Source organism: Mesoplodon bidens (genome assembly GCF_964165515.1).
Source record: "Mesoplodon bidens genome assembly, chromosome: 6".
Lineage (NCBI taxonomy): Eukaryota > Metazoa > Chordata > Mammalia > Artiodactyla > Ziphiidae > Mesoplodon > Mesoplodon bidens.
In genome coordinates, this window is record NC_138162.1 from 13,447,624 (window position 1) to 13,465,465 (window position 17,842).

The following is a 17,842-nucleotide window of genomic DNA, read 5'->3' on the forward strand; positions in this document are numbered from 1 at the left end:
AGGGATGTGGGATGGTCCTGTGAGAACAAGTCCTCCAGAGTCAGGATGCTGAGGTGTGACTGCTGGTGCCATTATTTACTGTGTGACCTTTGCGGTGTATAATGTGAGGAAATAGCAACACCTGCCTTATAGGGCTGTCGTGAGGATTAAATGAATTACGTACTTATCACAACACCTGGCACGTGTTAGTAATACATTCATAACGTTAATAATGTCTATAAAGTTATTAATACTGTGATAAATGACTATCATTTTCATTTTCCTAAAAAGAGAAAATACGCTCTAAGAATTTTCAGATTATGTTACTATTATAATTTAAGGAATCAGGAGACAAACTATGAGGACTTTAGTGCGTTTTTTCCTGTATTGACAATGCATGAGTAACTGAATAATAATGTTAGCAGCTGGGGAGTGAGGGTGTGGGTTTGCTTCTGTATGCTCTTCCTTACTTTCCAGATTTTATACAGTGAGTATCTATTGCTTTTATAATCCATAATAAAAGTAAATACCTTTGGGTGATTTTGGCAAGGCTAATTAAACATTAACCATGTTACCTATAGGTATTATCTGGATTATAGAGAAGAAAAGAAAATAGAGGCATCTCACTTGTTTAGAGCAGAAATATATCTTTTAAAAGCTATGCATATAAATACTTGTACTTCTCATGTTAAATTATTATTTGTGCTTTTAATCTAGATCATAAAAGAATATGAAAGAGCCATCATCTTTAGACTGGGTCGCATCTTACAAGGAGGCGCCAAAGGACCTGGTCAGTACTAGGATTCTGAACTGTTTGCCTGGAGAACGAGATTCGTCCTTTTACTGATGTGATTTCACTTATGAGGGTCTCTGTTGACTCAGTAGAGAGCTCTCATAGCAGAAGCTGTGCAACAATAGCAGTGCAGCCTACCAGAAATTACCCTTTCCTTCCTGCCTCTCCCCTCCCTTTCCTACTTGAGTTGATAAGTTTATCTTAGGCCAAGAATAGCCACAGCTATCGAAATTTGAGCGTGAGAATTCCTACTGAAATAAATGCTTTCAGTCATTATTTTTGGCAAACTTCGATTAAGCTCCCACTGAGTTCCAGGCTCTGGGAATTCAAGGGAGAGGAAAACACAGCCCCTACCCTCAAGGATCTTACTGCCTGGAGGTGGGACACCAACAAGGAAACAGGTAGTTACAATCCCACGTGATAAGTATTATGGTCAAACAATCACAGATGGCTGTGGAAACCCAGAGGAGTGACGACACCAACTAGTAGATGCTTTCTGGAGGTGACATCTTGGCAGGAAAGGGTGTGAGGCAGGGGAGAGGTGTTCGCAGCCCAGAATATGGGCAGAGCAATGCAGAGGAGGGCATTGTAGGCTCAGGGAACTGCAGGCGGCCCAGCCCCGCCAGAGTGCAGGACCGGAGGAGAGGGGAGTGGCTGAAGAGGTAAGCGGGGTCAAGGTCGTGCAGGACCTTGTACGGCTTGTTCAGGGGTTTGTGTTGGTTCCCAGGAGAGAAACTAGAAGGAGTAGAAAGACGACTTGGGAAGTGATTGCGCTGGTCTAAGGGAAAACAAATGGGCGACAGTAACAGTGAAGCAAGGAGGTGCAATCCACAGGTCTTGTGGGGACAGTTAGATGTGGGAAGAAAGCAGCGGGAGTCGAGGATGACCTTCCTGGCTTCTGGCTCATTCACTGAGATGAACTGCTTTCTTTCGGTTTATCAGGTTGATTCTGTTAGAACTGAATGGTGCGGTGAGCTGGTCAGGCGCTGGTGTCTCTCTCTAATGTCGTGTATGTCTCTGTTGCAGGTTTGTTTTTTATTCTGCCGTGCACTGACAGCTTCATCAAAGTGGACATGAGAACGATTTCATTTGATATTCCTCCTCAGGAGGTAAGGTTGTCTTTTGCTGTGAGTAACTGAGCTATCACCGGGGAAGGGGCCTGCCGTTGAGAGCAGCAGGGGACAGTAGTCAGAGCACAGCTTTAGAGGCTGTCTGCCCTCACCATTGTCTGGCTGTGTGACCTTGAGCAAGTTCTTTAACTTCTCTCTGCCTCCGTCTCCTCATCTATAAAATAGAGGTTATAATAACAGGACCTACTTTATACGGTCCTTGTGAGGACTCAATGAGATACTCTATGTAAAGTGCTTAGAGCAGAGGCTGATAGGTAGTAAGTGCTATGAAAGTGCTTGTTGTTACTATTATTGCAAAACGTACTGTTGTGTTAATGTAAGTATAATATCACTGTCCCCACCGTTGTCATCACTTTTACTACCACACTTCTCCTCTCTGGGTTTCTGATACAGTATTCTTCTTACGGTTCTTGACTGTATTCTAAATAAATTGGTTAGAAGCCAAAGAATTAGAAACTGCCCGTTTGGTACTTTAGATAAGCATATAATGTTTTATATTAGTAATTATTTCAGGCTTTTTCAAATTGCTCCACAAATCACCATTGAAACGCACAGCAGAACCCAGAAAGTAGATGGTTGCAGTGAGACAGAGGAATTCCTCCAAACTACAGTGGTGGAGCCAGGACTCAAAGCCAGCCCTTTGGATTCCCTGTGCAGTGCTTTCCCCACAGCTCCATGCTAAGTGCATCCTACAGCAGCTCCGTCCTGGCCCTTGACGCAGTGATGGCCATCCTGGCACTCGTGTCTAAGGAGTTGTAATAACTGTCGCAGATAGAAAGCCTAAAAACATGATGATGGGAGGAACAGAAGAAAACTGCCAGTGTTTTCTGGCCACAGGCCAGGTACTCAGGAGAGTGGTGGAGCCTTGTCACAAAGTCCAGAAACCATCTCAGGCACTTCCCTGCTGGCACTGAGCCAAGTAGTTAGGGAGGTCAGACTTCTTAATCCACACATACGAGGTGAAACCAGAAATCATTTTCACCCACAAGAACAAGACTAAGAGCATTGCTGTATTCTCTGCGTGGAAGATTGACCCTTAGGAGCCCCATTCAGGGTAGCGGGAAATTCTCCTGGCACTTTCCTCTGTAAACATGGCAGGCGTCTGGCAGGGTCACTGTGAGCTTCTGCCTTCCAGCTGCTTTCTAAACACAAGAGCGGATTGGAACTTGGCAAGCAGTCCTTTTTCTGATCCCCTGTGAACTTACTGAAAAGGGAGATAAACACTCTGCCTACAATAATTAGTAGATCAAGAGGATGCAACTTTACAAAGTTCCAGCTGTGGCAGAGTCACAGTGGCAAGAACTCATTTAGAAATGATACACATTATGGGGCTTCCCTGGTGGCACAGTGGTTGAGAGTCCGCCTGCCAATGCAGGGGACGCGGGTTCGAGCCCTGGTCTGGGAGGATCCCACATGTCGCAGAGCGGCTAGGCCCGTGAGCCACAACTGCTGAGCCTGCGTGTCTGGAGCCCATGCTCCGCAACAAGAGAGGCCACGATAGTGAGAGGCCCGCGCACCGTGATGAAGAGTGGCCCCCACTTGCCACAACTGGAGAGGGCCCTCGCACAGAAACGAAGACTCAACACAGCCAAAATAAAGAAATAAATTAATAAACTCCTACCCTCAACATCTTAAAAAAAAAAAAAAAAAGAAATGATACACATTTTCCCACCACGTCATAGGAAAAGATTAATTTTCACACAAGATGGTAATATACTGTGTATCTATTTACAAATCCCCCACTTCTCTTCCAGGTTAGAAGTATTTTTAGGTTACTAAAAAAAAAAGGATTACTGCTTTGATGCCTTGCAGAACTAAACTGCTATGTATTATCATTGTTTTTATTATTTTCCACGTACATAGCTCTTTACACTCTCAAAAGGGCTTCGTTTCCAAACATCATCTTCTTTGACCTTCAGAGAAATTTGCATAGACTTGGGCCGTATTATTAGCCCCATCTCACAAGTGAGGAATCGCTAAGTCAGTCTAAAGGCCTTGCTGGGGGGTCACCGAGGGAGGTGCTGGCAGAGCTGAAACTAGAGTTGGGGTCTCCTGACTCTCTCACTCGCACTCTTCATCCCTCACTGTGTTCCTGGGACCACGTTTCAGTCCCGTTCATCTCTTGTTTACTGACTACCTGCTGTGTGTCAAGCACTCTGCCAGTGCTAGAGATACAAAGACAAACTGCCCTCAGGAAATTCATAGTCTAACAGAGAAGTGATGATGTAGATAAATCATGTCACTGCAGTGAAGGGGCAAAGGAAAGCGTGGTTCCGTAGAGAAGAGGACACTTGAGCTGTGTCTTAAATGATGAGTAAGGACGCTCCAGCCTGAAGCCGTGGGGGAGAGAGGAGAGAGGACGTGCAAGCAGAGGGCCATCTGCAGAAAGGCCTGAGGCATGGAACATGGTGCATGTGGGGACCTGCATGTCATCTAGCATAGAGTGTGTGCAGGAGTGGGGAGGAATGAAGCCAGAGGGCAGATGTCAAAGGGCTTTACACCAAACCAAGGACTTTGCCCTTGAACGTGATAGGAAGCACTGATGCATTGTGTCCTGTTGAGCATTTTTACGTAGCGTGCTGTAAATATACTTGCACCTTGACCTCACCCTACAAAAACAGTTCCGTTCACTTTTTGTTCTAGTAACACTCTGCTACTTACAGTTCATCAAACCTCGGCTCCCCGGTACCTCTGTTCCTTTCACACATTATTCTCTCTGCCCTGAATACTCTTTCACTCTATCCTCAGAAAATGTTTATTTCCTTTTTCAAGACTTAGTTCATGTATCACCTCTGCCACCTAAAACTGTCCATCCTTTGTTCCTTAGAGCTTCCCTTGATTCCTCAACCTCTTTGAAAGTGGGAACCAAGTTTTTTCATACCTTTATCCCTGGAACATAGCACAATGCCTACTGCTAACTGCTACTAAGTCTCAGTATTTGTTAAGCGATCGAATGAAGGAATGGAATTAATAAGTAAATGAATGTACTTTGTTAAAATTTTATAGACATAGTTAACATTCTGATGCTTTGCTCTCTTAGTCCCTTTGGGCTGCTGTAACAAACCACCATAGACTCCGTGGCTTATAAACAACAGAAGTGTATCGCTCACGGTTCTGGAGGCTGAGAAGTCCGAGATCAAGGCACCAGCAGATTCGGTGTCTGATGAGGGCCTGCTTCCATTGTCTTTTCATTGTGTCCTCACATGGTAGAAGGGGGGAGGGATCTCTCTGGGGCCTCTTTTCTAAGGGCACTAATCCCATTCATGAGGGGTTCACCCTCATGACCTAATCACCTCCCAAAGGCCCACCTCCACACACCAACACATTGGGGATTGGGTTTCAACATGGATTTTGGGGGAACACAAACTTTTTTTTTTTTTTTTTTTTTGTACAGTCCAGCGGTATCGAGTATATGCACATTGTTGTACAACCAGCACCAACATACACCTCCAGGACTTTGGTCATCTTGCAAAACTGAAACTCTGTACCCATTAAACAATATTAACAATATAAAACAAGAATTCCCCTCCCCCAGCCCCTGGTAACCGCTATTCTACTTTCTGTCTCTATGAGTTTCGCTACTCTAGGCACGTCGTATAACTGGAATCATACATTATTTGTTTTTTTTTACGACTGGTTTATTTCACTTGTTGTAATGTTTTCAAGGTTCATCCATGTCGTGGCACATGTCAGAATCTCCTACCCTTTTAAGGATGAATAATATTCCATTGTGTATAGACCACATTTTGTTTGTCCATCAGTGGACACTTGGGTTGCTTCCACCTTTTGGTTATTGGGAATAATGGTACCTCTTCAAGTCCCTGCTTTCAACTATTTTGGGTTTGTATCCAGAAGTGGGATTGCTGGATCATATGGTAGTTCTATTTTTTTTTTTTTTTTGAGGAATCTCCATACTGTTTTCCACAGTGGCTATATCATTTTACATTCTCACCAGCAGTGTACAAATGTTCTAATTTTCTTACATCCTTGTCAACACTTGTTGTTTTCTGGTTTTTTTTTTTTTTTACATCTTTATTGGAGTATAATTGCTTAACAATGGTGTGTTAGTTTCTGCTTTATAACATAATGAATCAGTTATACATATGTTTCCAAACATTTAGTCAATAGCACTTACTAAAGACAATCAGCTAGTGTTTTAAGGTGTTCTGTCACATATCGTTCCTTATAGTTTTATTAAAGGAAGAGGTGGTTGACAGTTGTAAAATTGCTTCCTTTGTGTTGTAGATCCTCACTAAGGATTCAGTGACAATTAGTGTGGACGGCGTGGTCTACTACCGCGTTCAGAATGCTACCCTGGCTGTGGCGAACATCACCAACGCTGACTCAGCAACCCGTCTTTTGGCACAAACGACTCTGAGGAACGTCCTGGGCACCAAGAACCTTTCCCAGATCCTCTCTGACAGGGAAGAAATTGCACACAACATGCAGGTGAGGAGTGCACCAGTGCTGCAACTCACCAGAAGTTGGAAAATAAAGCAAAGGGTCAATGGGTGTTTGAGAACTTTTCATCAAGTCAAGTTGGGGAATCACCGGCCTTTTTTTCTTTGTAGAAAAGTTTTCCCAAACTCGATGGAAGGGGATTTTTTTCACATAATTAGCTCGTGGGTTAATAACACTCCAATGTGTGCATTGTTTTTTAATTCCCTCCAGTGTGGTTTTTTTTCCCCCAGAATTAGCGTTAACCTTTTTCTTCTGCATAATAGTTCAGAGGCCATTCTGCAAGATAGCGCAGGTATAGTTAAAGCCGTATTCTGTGCGAGTCCTGTGACTGCCTTTGCAACTCTTAGGCTTTCCAGTCTTGCTTATGTAACATGATGAATCAAACCTGACTTGTTCAAAAAAGATCAAGTACTATAAATCTGAACTGTTATTATGTGTATAGACTTCACTGTGTGTGAAATCTCTGGTCTTACTTGATGCCCACAACAACCATATGAAATAGAATAGAATGATTTCATTCCTACCGTTGTAAAGGGAGGATACTGAAGCACAAAGAAATAACGTGGCTCACACAGAGTCACATTGGCTCAGGAGTCTGCTGGCCACCTGTTTTCATAAGTGAAGTTTTATTGGAATACAGCCACACCCATTGATTAATGTACTACCTGTGGCTGCTTTTGACCTGCAAGGGTAGGGTTAGTTGCAACAGAGACTGAAAATAAACAATCACTATCTGACCCTTTTAGAAAAAGTTTGCCAGCCCACATTAGCTTATTTGTAACAGAATCAGAATCCACTCCCCAGTAACCCAGCCTCCCACTTCAGCCTCCCTGCCTGCATGGATAACTGATCTCTCTGCAACCCTCCACCAGTGCCTTACCCGCTCCAAATCCCAGGGAACAGAGCTACCTTAGGCCACTGGGCGGAGGCTGAACATTTCTAGCTTGCCTTCTCTCTTCCTAACAGACTACTCTGGATGATGCCACTGATGACTGGGGAATAAAGGTGGAACGTGTGGAAATTAAGGATGTGAAGCTCCCTGTGCAGCTCCAGAGAGCCATGGCTGCTGAAGCAGAGGCATCCCGGGAGGCCCGAGCCAAGGTAACCTATTTTTTTTTTGGAGCCCGTTTGTTTTTCCTGTTGAGTTTTCTTTTTTAATTACACAAAGTAAAACGTGTTTGTTGTAAAAAATAGAAACGATCCTGAAGTAGTGAAGATGAAGGCTCTCCCCGTCACTTTCAATTTCCCCCAGAGGCCAGCACTCTTAACAGCTTCGTGTACATACTTGAAGATTTCCATCTGGGGTTTATTTGACTAGGTTGTTGGTCCACTGGCTTGTTTGGTTTACAGAAGTGGGATCATACAATACGTACCTGTTCTTCACCTTGCTTTTCTCACTTAACCGTATCTCCTGGGAACAGCAGCACACAGAGCTCTACCTCGTTCTAACTGCGCCTCCCATACTTTTTTCTCCCAGTCCCCTATTAAGGACACATTCACAGTTCTGACTTCAGAGCAGATGGGCAATCTCATCAGTTTGCTTACCATTCCTTCCTTCCTTATTTTTGTTTTCTGTTTCATTCTCTGTCTTTTCCCAGGTTCTTCTTTCTTCTTACTGTTTCCTCTTCCTTTCTCTCCTCTTTTTTTCATTTCTCTTTCTTTGATGTCTGCTTTCCCCCCCCCTTTTTTTTAATCATTATCCCTGCCTATGTCTTAACCCTACATGGGTACACGACCCCCGTGGGAGGTGCTGAGGGAATATTTGTGAACCTGGAAAAGAGGATCTATTGAGATGATTGTGCATAAGGGTACAGGGATGTCTCACCAAACCCAAGGGTAGGAAGTAGAGTCAAGCCTCACCAGAATTGGAGCCAGAAACCAGAAAGCAGCCTCAGGGGAGGCAGGCATTCCATATCCTGGGCCACGTCTCGCTGCAGACAGCTGGAGGGGGAGAATGTCTGACTCCCAAGTGCACGTCTACCCAGTTGAACGCTGAAGGAGACATTCCAGCCCCGATTCCAAATTCACAGCAGAGTGATTCTTTTCAGTCCAACGTCACTCAAAGATCCTAATAAGGTCCCACAGCCCCTTACCTATGAATGGGTGGAGGAAGAGGGATGGTTTTCATAGGAGTGGTCGCCCTGGATGTGAGAGATCTCCCAGGATACCAGGAGCGAACCAATTTGTCGCCGTTAGAAAACAGTAGTAACTGGTGATAATTGGCTAACCACAGAACCCTGCCCTTCTGTTAGGATGCCCTGTAAGCCACAGATTGGTCACTATACTTTTTGAGCCAGCACCAAATAGAATAGTGGCTCATTTGACACACTGCATCCAGAACTTTCTACTAACCAGGATTTTTAGATTTTCCTAATGTGTTCATTGATGCTTGTGATGACACAACACCCTCAAGTACCTTCTCTCCAAACCATCATATTTTATTTAGAAGATTAAATTACATTTGTGTTAATGATATTAAATATGCCCCACTGCAATTTAGTTATTTGGAAGATCAGGAATCGCTTTTACCTAGAATATGTCATTAACCAAAAGCCCCATTTCCAAACCATATTGAATAATAGAATTTATCATTCATAGAATACGTACAGTATCGGAACCTGAAGTGTCCTTAGGGATTATCTTCTGAAGGTGACAAATACCTGGCCCAGAGGCTGCCACTCCACCCTCAGGCTCCCAGGCCAGTAATTAACCACAGCACTGTTTTCCCCTGAGCTTGACTTGACCTTAGAACAGTGCTGAAGCACTCCAGGTAACTACCTGCAACTGCTTGGAATTGGCCCTAAACATGAAACTTATTTGCCATATCACTCTTTCGATGAAAACATCAAAGCCCAGAAAAGTTATGTGTTTCCCTGAAAAGCACACAGTTGATTAGTGACCATGGAGATTAGAATTTCTTCTGCTCCCCACTGCCTCCTCTGGGACTTTCCAGGACGGACCGAGTCTCTTCTACCAGCATTCTCACCAGTTAGGAAAGAGCTCCTGACTTCCCTTTCTAACAATAAGAAGAGATAAAGGAAGCCGGTTAGAATTCTGAATTACTGTGCTCTCACTTGGGTGAGGCTGTCTTTAAGGTTGCGGTTAACACGCAGAATCACAATGAGTCTCATCCTTCCATAAGGTACAGTAACCCCTCAATAGCCATAAGCCCCTGTCCTCAAGTTCTCAGGGAAATAGGGGTCACCGTTTCTTCAACAAATAAATTGCAGAGGAAAAGGGTGGAAGAGTCCATAGATTAAGAGACTTCAGAGAAAGATTCCTCAAGTTAATTGGCCACGAGGGAAATGCAAATGCAAGTCACAAGCAGATGCCACACTAACCATCCACCAGGATGGCTTAAAAAAAGAAAAAAGAAAGCAAAAGGTCCAAGTGTGGGTGAGGGAGGAGGTTTTGTTGGTAAGAATATAGATCGGTAAAACCACTCTGGAAAACTGTCTGTCTGTATGTATCTGCGAGGAATGCACATGTTTGGTTACCAAAGGGCACGTGCTGGAGTGTTCACTCCAGTACTCCAGCAGCACTTTGTAATTACCCCCGACTGGCAACTACCCACATATCCATTGCTAGCTGGATGGATAAATAAACATGGTTGATTCATACGAAGGTGCACTGCACAGCAAAGAGAATGAACATGTAAGTGCTCGCAAGCATAATTGTGAGAAGAAAGATCACAAAAGAGGACAGATTCTCCTGAACATGTTATGATACGTTAGGGGGACTTCTTTTTTTTTTATTTTTTTGCGGTATGCGGGCCTCTCACTGTTGTGGCCTCTCCCGTTGCGGAGCACAGGCTTCAAGACGCACAGGCTCAGGACGCACAGGCTCAGTGGCCATGACTCACGGGCCCAGCCGCTCCGCGGCATGTGGGATCTTCCCAGACCGGGGCACGAACGGGTTCGTTGAGAGTCGGCAGGCGGACTCTCAACCACTGTGCCACCAGGGGAGCCCAGCGGGACCTCTTTTTATTTTCAGACCAACTCTTAATGACTGGAAATGGAATGTCTTCCGTGCTTGCAAATTCTCCCTTATTTCCTTTTCCACGGTTCTCAGAAAAGTGCCTGGCATGTGCTTTCAGGCTCCTATCTCTGGGGCTACTCATCTAATAATTGAGAGGGTGGGGTGCAAGGATGCAGGTCACCTTTCTTGGCGCTTCCCTCAGAGCAGCCCCCCTGGGCCACAGGAGGAGACAGCCGGACCTCCCACGTGCCTGAAAATGCCAGCTTTCGACACGACGGTCTGTAAAGATGAAGAGCCGATTGACAGGGGACTACTGCACTTTTTGCAGAAGGCGCACACACCCACGGGTAGCTTGCGTTGCTTCCTAACATCCTACCCACAGTGCCCGCTTGGCCTGTATTAGACACAGCCTGTGGTGTTGTGTTCACCTCTTGGGCAGCCCACTCAGAGCAGCTTTTCTATTAACAAAATGTGAGACAGCCGGGTGGGTCTGGCTTCCCAGCCAAGAGATGATGTATTGATTGGTAGTGGGAGATGAGCTATCTTTGCAGTTGGTCCGTGTCCAGACAGAAAAAAGGACCTAACTGGGCATCTGAGAGGACATGGAAAGAAAATCAGAGCCTGCCGTTCTCGTGGCAGGGTCAGCTTGTGTCTTCTCTCCAGTGTTTGCCTGGGAGGACAGTTCCCGGATTCCCTTTCAGTATGGCTGGCGCTGGCCCCTTCTCACACATCTAGTAGGGCATAATGGTTTGCCTCGATAAATTAAGGTTTTTATCCTCTAATCTGGGCTCCATCTCCCAGTAAGTATCCCCTGTCTCACCGAATGCACCGCAAATCCAGGAACCTGGACTCAGCCTCTGTCCCCCTCTGGTCCCGTCCCAGTCCGCCCCACACTGTTGAGTCTCCCTCCTGAGCAGCGCCCCAGTCTGTCTCCTCCTCCATCCCCACTGCCGGTGACTGGCACCAAATCACTCTGAAAGCTGTCCCTCTCGGCCTTTTCTCTTACTGATGCTCAGACATCTGTCGGAGTGTTTGCTCAAACTAGATCTGATGAGGGTTCCCATCGCCTCCGGGATGAAGACGAACACCCGAGCTTGTGCTGCCCTGCCTACCCCGCCCCATCCCCCCCCCACCTTCCCACCTTGTCCCATTCGTCTCCCACCTTCCCCTCTGCCCCGTTCACCCCCCACCTTCCCACCTTGCCTCATTCACCCCCTACCTTCCCTTCTTCCCCACAGTGCTCATCCCCTTACAGGGTCCTGGAATACACCAGCTTTTTTACACCTCAGTACCTTTTCATGTGTTCTGCCTGAAATATTCTTTCTCATCTTAATGCAAACAGCAAGGCTGTCGTCCTGTAACGTTCAGCTTCTCCTGTAACCTCACCACTTCACCTTCTGCAAAAATTGCTTTCCTCTCAGTGCCGGCATTTGTACATGTCTCTGTCAGCATTTGTCACACTGGAATGAAATGATCTGCTTCCAGTCTGTCTCCCCTACTTGGCCAGTAGCTGAGGGAGGCGGGGGAGTTCCCCCTCTATCCCTAGCCCCTCACAGGGCTTGACACCTGGGAGGCCCCCAACGTTTACTGTATACATGAATGAAATTGTACTGGTCATAAGACCATTGCTTTCAATTCTGATATTCACAGCAGTGTTAAGAACCATTAATATTTTGAGATCCCTGTGAGAACAACCTAACTACCCTTTTAGTCTTGAGGATTATGGTATCTTTACACCTCTTCTCCTAAGATTACAAATTAGAAGTAACTGCCTTGATTTGGCTTCTGACTCTTTTAGGAATTAGGGCATAAGTGGATCCAAAACTTAGGTCTTGACTTGGCGCTTGCCCTTCCTACATAATTAGCCTCCGTTTATACACTCAACATATAATAGACCTTCTCTGTCTTCCTCACAATGGTCCCATGAGGTAGGTGCTATCCCATTCTAAGAACAAGAAACTGAGGCTCAGAATGTTAAATACAGTAAGTCCCCTACATACAAACCTTCAAGTTACGTACCTTCAAGTTGCGAACTTTCAAAGATGTAAACGTGCGTTCGCGTGTCCAGTCACATAAGTTAGTCCACGTGTCTGGGCTACATTGTCGTGCGCGTGCATCCTCTACAAGTGGTTGTGCTTCTGTGTACTTTACAGTACTGTATAGAGTACAGTAGTACAGTATCTTTATTTCAAGCCCAGGGTGTCTGGAAGCAAGTGTAGAAGCAGCGGTATATAGCCAATTGTGTTAGTTGGGTACCTAGGCTAACTTTGTTGGACTTACGAACAAATTGGACAACGAACGTGCTCTCAGAGTGGAACTCGTTCGTTTGTTGGGGACTTACTGTAACCTTTCTGAGGACATTCAGCTAGGAAGGGTTAGGTTTGCAGTTTGAGCTTAAGACCATCCAATCTCCAATGCCCCTGCCCTCCCCACCACTCCAGTGATCTTCAAACTTTTTGCTCATGTAACCCCTCAAAGAATTTAGAAAAACTCTACGTCCCATCTCACATTTTAAATAGACGTGTAAAGTTTTTCATTTTGAGTGTATATACTTGTCAAGCATATAAGTCCTGGCATGTTTTAAATATTGACATTTTGAAATGAAACTGTTAACATCATTCTTTTAAATGTATCCAGTGAAATTTCGATAATGTAATGATTTCATCCTCTGTTTTATAGAATGATGAAAGAATAAGCTCTTTTAGCAATTAGGAATTTTTCATTTTTTCTTTTTCTCCTTGAACTTATATTTCCATTCCACCTCCCCCACAGAGTCTTTTCCTAATATAATGTATTTTGTCATGGATTATTTTCTCACCCTTCTGGAACACATTTAGTATATAAGTTAAAATATTTTTTAAATTTCTCTGACTACAAACAAGGGTCTCAGTGAGATGAATGCGGAATGAATTCATATCTTTGTAGATGGCTGTTACTTATTGCTAGAATAAGACCAGATTCAGCATCAATTCTACTTTTCATTTTTACAGGTATAAGGAGTAAGAAACCTTATTTATATAAACAAGTAGATGGAATTGGAAGTTTTTTTTAAAGTAACTTTATACAATTCTTAGCACTCCCTCTGAATTTACGTGCTAAAAAATCCTACAGTGATCTTTTCATCAAAAAATACTTTTAATTATCCATCCACTTGCAGTACAATAAGGTTCTCTTCCCTTTCTTTGAAATCAAAGAATTGGAAATCCATCTGACTTGCAAAAGGCTTTGTATCCAGTCACTGGGGTCATTCACTTTCTCAGCCCCTACACAGTATTCTGAATTGTCCCCTTGTTTGGTGCCCTAGAAATGGGAGAAAGGCAATAAATAGTCAAAGAGGATGTCTTGACCTCAGGCACATATTCATGCAAATCAGTTACAGGAAAAAGAACATACAGGAACTGAGTCTGGAAATTGATTTCCTTAGAATTATTCTGGCCGACTCCCGGGAAGGCTTTGTGTACCACCTGAGCTAGACGTACCCCGGTTTGAACTGCTCAACACCCGCCGTGTTCTCTGGCTTGACTTCTCCTTGCCACTGTTCTGTAGGTCATTGCAGCTGAGGGAGAAATGAATGCATCCAGGGCTCTGAAAGAAGCCTCCATGGTCATCACCGAATCTCCTGCCGCCCTTCAGCTCCGGTACCTTCAGACACTGACCACCATCGCTGCTGAGAAAAACTCGACAATCGTCTTCCCTCTGCCCATAGATATGCTGCAGGGCATCATGGGGGCAAAACAGTGAGCCATGTAGGCCGATGCAGAGATGAGCTCTTCCCTCCTAAGGATGAAGTGGGGACCAAACCAGCCTCTAACCCATAAGGAGGGCATAGGGCGGGAACCTTGACTTTCCTCCCTCCCTTCCTTTTTCCGTATGTTGAGTGTGATGTTCTTAGAACGTGTAGTGCTCCTAGCCACAGACGAAGGTTGTTAGCTTGTAAATACTACGTGAGAGTGATGATTTATGTAAGATAATCTCTCACTCTAAAATACTTAAAAGTTCGTATTTTTAGATTGTCATGCGATAGGTTAAATCCATCTTCTTTCGACTCTCACTGAGTCGTCCTGTGCCCTCTATCAGCAGCCAGGCCAAAAGCAGGAAGGCAGTCTGTCATCCCAGCCTGACACCCTGGCTGGACAAATGTTTTGCAGAGAACAGTGACCTCGGGCTACAACCAGCTTCTCTGGGCCACATGTGCCTTACTTCCGGGGAATCTCAGCTAAGGAAATTTTCCAAACATCAGTTTACCTTCTAAACTCAAACTGCCCCACCCACACCCCCGATGCTGCAAAATAATCCTTACTTGAGGGTAGACATGCCCTTGCCAGTACCTGTTAGCACTGGAGAAAAAGGTGAGGATCAAGGAAAATGATCACCCTAACTCTTGAAAGACTTCTAAATCCATCGCTATAGAGGTCCTTTTACAATAACGTGGGTGGTTTTTTTTTTTTTTTTTTTAACTTCTTTGAGCCCCTTTATGAGTAAATGATTCTTCTGTGGTCTTTCAAACCAGCTAAATACTTGTCACAAACGTGTTTTTTTTCTCACTTTTGCCTATTTTCATATATCAGGTTCTAAATAGTTGTGATTTTTTTAAAATAAAATTTTCTCTAAGTTCTATAAACCATTGTTTCTATACCCATTTGAATAGCTTAAGGGACTAATACTTAAAAACATATATCTTCAGAAAACCATTATATTTTACTGTCTGCATGCTGTCGACCCGTGTACACTGTGAGCTGTCTTGGTTACCGTTCATTAAGTAGTAGAAGGAACTCATAGTCTCTCGGGCACACAATATCCAAGGAGCTTGGGAAGATGCTCTCAAACTTAGCATATCTATATAGGTATAGATCCTTTCTATTTCCCTGGTGATTTTTTTTTTCTGTCGTATATGGTGATGCTGAAGGAGGAAGTGGTCAGCCCTTCTGAGCCACCACTGCTGTAATATTAAGAAGCATCTTCCGTTTCATAAACGCCTGTGAAGCCAAGTAACCTGGCATTCTTCTGTTGGTCTGGAAAGCCGCCTGGTGACATTTGTACCACTTCCTCTTTGAAGCTCTGAGTTCACCTGGAAAAGTCTAAGAATAGCAGCTTCCTTACCCAAAGCTGCCCTTCATAATCTGTCCTTAGGTGGGTCCCTCTGTCAAGTCCCAGCCTACGAGAGTCCCCTCCCCGACAGCCCACTTCTAAGGTTATCTTACAAAACCTTGAACCACGGTGCATCCAGGTGCCTGGCTGAGTTCCTTAGATACACAATATACAGAGCACTTTGGCTTGGAACTCAAGCTGCGTTTATATTTTGAATTTTTTTTTTTTTTTTTTTTTTTTTTCAGTATGTGGGCCTCTCACTGTTGTGGCCTCTCCCATTGCGGAGCACAGGCTCCGGACACGCAGGCTCAACGGCCAAGGCTCACAGGCCTAGCCGCTCCGCGGCATGTGGGATCTTCCCAGAGGGGGGCACGAACCCATGTCCCCTGCATCGGCAGGCAGACTCTCAACCACTGTGCCACCAGGGAAGCCCTATTTTGAATTTTTAAATAACGATTTTGTCTCTTTTGTGAGGTGGCTCACCCTCGACCACTGAGGACCAGGAGACAACCACATATCCTGGCTGAAAATCTCTCGTCGGACTTAGAGGTTCAGTGCTTTCTGTTCCTTGAGTCTATCTCCAGATACCAAACAACCTTCGCTCTTCTGCCTTGTGGATTCATAGTCCAAAAGGTTGGAATTAAATTGCCTGGGAGGGAGGAGGCATAGAAGGAGCTCTAGGATGACAGTGTTAGTACAAGAGTTTTTTCCAGGTGGCCTCCCTTTCCAATGCTGTATATAATAAAGTGTGCACTTTTACTAATTTTGTTTGGGTGAGAGAAGTTTTCTTTGGGTGAGTCTGTTTCTGCCTGCATTTAGTGTATGTGGATTTCGTTTTTCAGAAGCGGCACATCCGTTCCTCCAGTCCTGGGCTAGCCGCTTTGACTTCTGTGTGCTTTTCCTGGGCCAGAGGAGGAGGAGAGGCCGTGGTCCATCTGCCGTCTCTCATGTCTTGGCTCCCTCTGGTGCACCTGCCTGCAGTTTCCCTGGGGAGTTTGAGATTGATGAATCCTTGGCTGGGCTCATTTCCCTTTGCCTTAATCCAAACAGGACAGGACCTCACTTCTTGCTGTCACCCAGCTAATCACACTGGCATACCCCCTACTTAAAAAGAGAAATAAATGATATAAAACTAATGGGTGTTACCTGCCACATTCAACCTTCAAAGAACCATCTTGAATTAATGACTACTGCTTGTGGAGCACTAGGTACCTGTCCCTGTGCTCAAATACTTATACATACATTCTATCATTTTATCTTCAAAACAACTTGATGAGGGACTTCCCTGGCGGTCCAGTGATTAAGGCTTTGTCTTCCAATGCAAGGGGTGCAGATTCATTCCCTGGTCAGGGAGCTAGGAGCCCACATACCTCGGGGTCAAAAAACCAAAACATAAAACAGAAGCAATATTGTAACAAATTCAATAAAGACTTTAAAAATGGTCCACATCAAAAAAAACTTAAAAAAACAAAAAAAGGACTTCCCTGGTAGCATAGTGGTTAAGAATCCGCCTGCCAATGCCGGGGACACGGGTTCGAGCCCAGGTCCGGGAAGACCCCTCATGCTGCAGAGAAACTAAGCCCGTGCGCCACAGCTACTGAGCCTGCGCTCTACAGCCCACGAGCCACAACTACTGAGCCCACATGCCACAACTACTGAAGCCCACGCGCCTAGAGCCCATGATCCACAACAAGAGAAACCACTGCGATGAGAAGCCCGCGCACCGCAACGAAGAGTAGCCCCCGCTCGCCACAACTAGAGAAAGCCCGCGTGCTGCAACGAAGACCCAATGCAGCCAAATAAATTTTTAAAAATGTTTATTAAAAAAAAAACAACAGCTTGATGAGACACATTTTTAGCCATTTTATCGATGAGGACCCTGGGGCTGAAAGGTTAAAAGTTACCCAAAGTCACATGGGTAGTTAGGAGCTGACTCGGGATTTGAACGTGCATCTAACGCCAAAGACTCCTAAGTTGTCTGAATGTATCCTGGCGAGGCAGTGCCTGCCTCCTCCACTTTCATATACACACCACCACCCACAGTCTTTTTTTTTTTTTTTTTTTTTTTTTTTTACGTTACACGGGCCTCTCACTGCTGTGGCCTCTCCCGTTGCGGAGCACAGGCTCCGGACGCGCAGGCTCAGTGGCCATGGCTCACGGGCCCAGCCGCTCCATGGCATGTGGGATCTTCCCGGACCGGGACACGAACCCATGTCCCCTGCATCGGCAGGCGGACTCTCAACCACTGCGCCACCAGGGAAGCCCCACCCACAGTCTTTATATGTAGATCACTTTTCAAGACTGTCAACTTTCCTTTGACTAGTGAAACTTTGCATTCATACCCAAGCAGGCCTTAAACTCTAGTTTTGGACCATCAGATCTAGGCTTCGGTCCAAATGAAGTAAGTAGATTG

At 45.0% G+C, this 17,842-nt stretch overlaps 1 protein-coding gene across 1 annotated transcript in view; it reads left to right on the top strand.

The window, feature by feature from the left end:
• STOM (stomatin) overlaps positions 1-16,192 on the top strand; it is a 30,225-nt gene extending 14,033 nt beyond the window's left edge. Inside the window, exons 3-7 of the mRNA XM_081237663.1 lie at positions 697-769; positions 1,799-1,881; positions 6,148-6,351; positions 7,330-7,464; positions 13,888-16,192. Of these exons, the coding sequence (XP_081093789.1) occupies positions 697-769; positions 1,799-1,881; positions 6,148-6,351; positions 7,330-7,464; positions 13,888-14,082 (690 nt within the window). The 3' untranslated portion in view covers positions 14,083-16,192. The remainder of the gene's footprint in view (positions 1-696; positions 770-1,798; positions 1,882-6,147; positions 6,352-7,329; positions 7,465-13,887) is intronic.
• Positions 16,193-17,842: the final 1,650 nt, after the last annotated feature.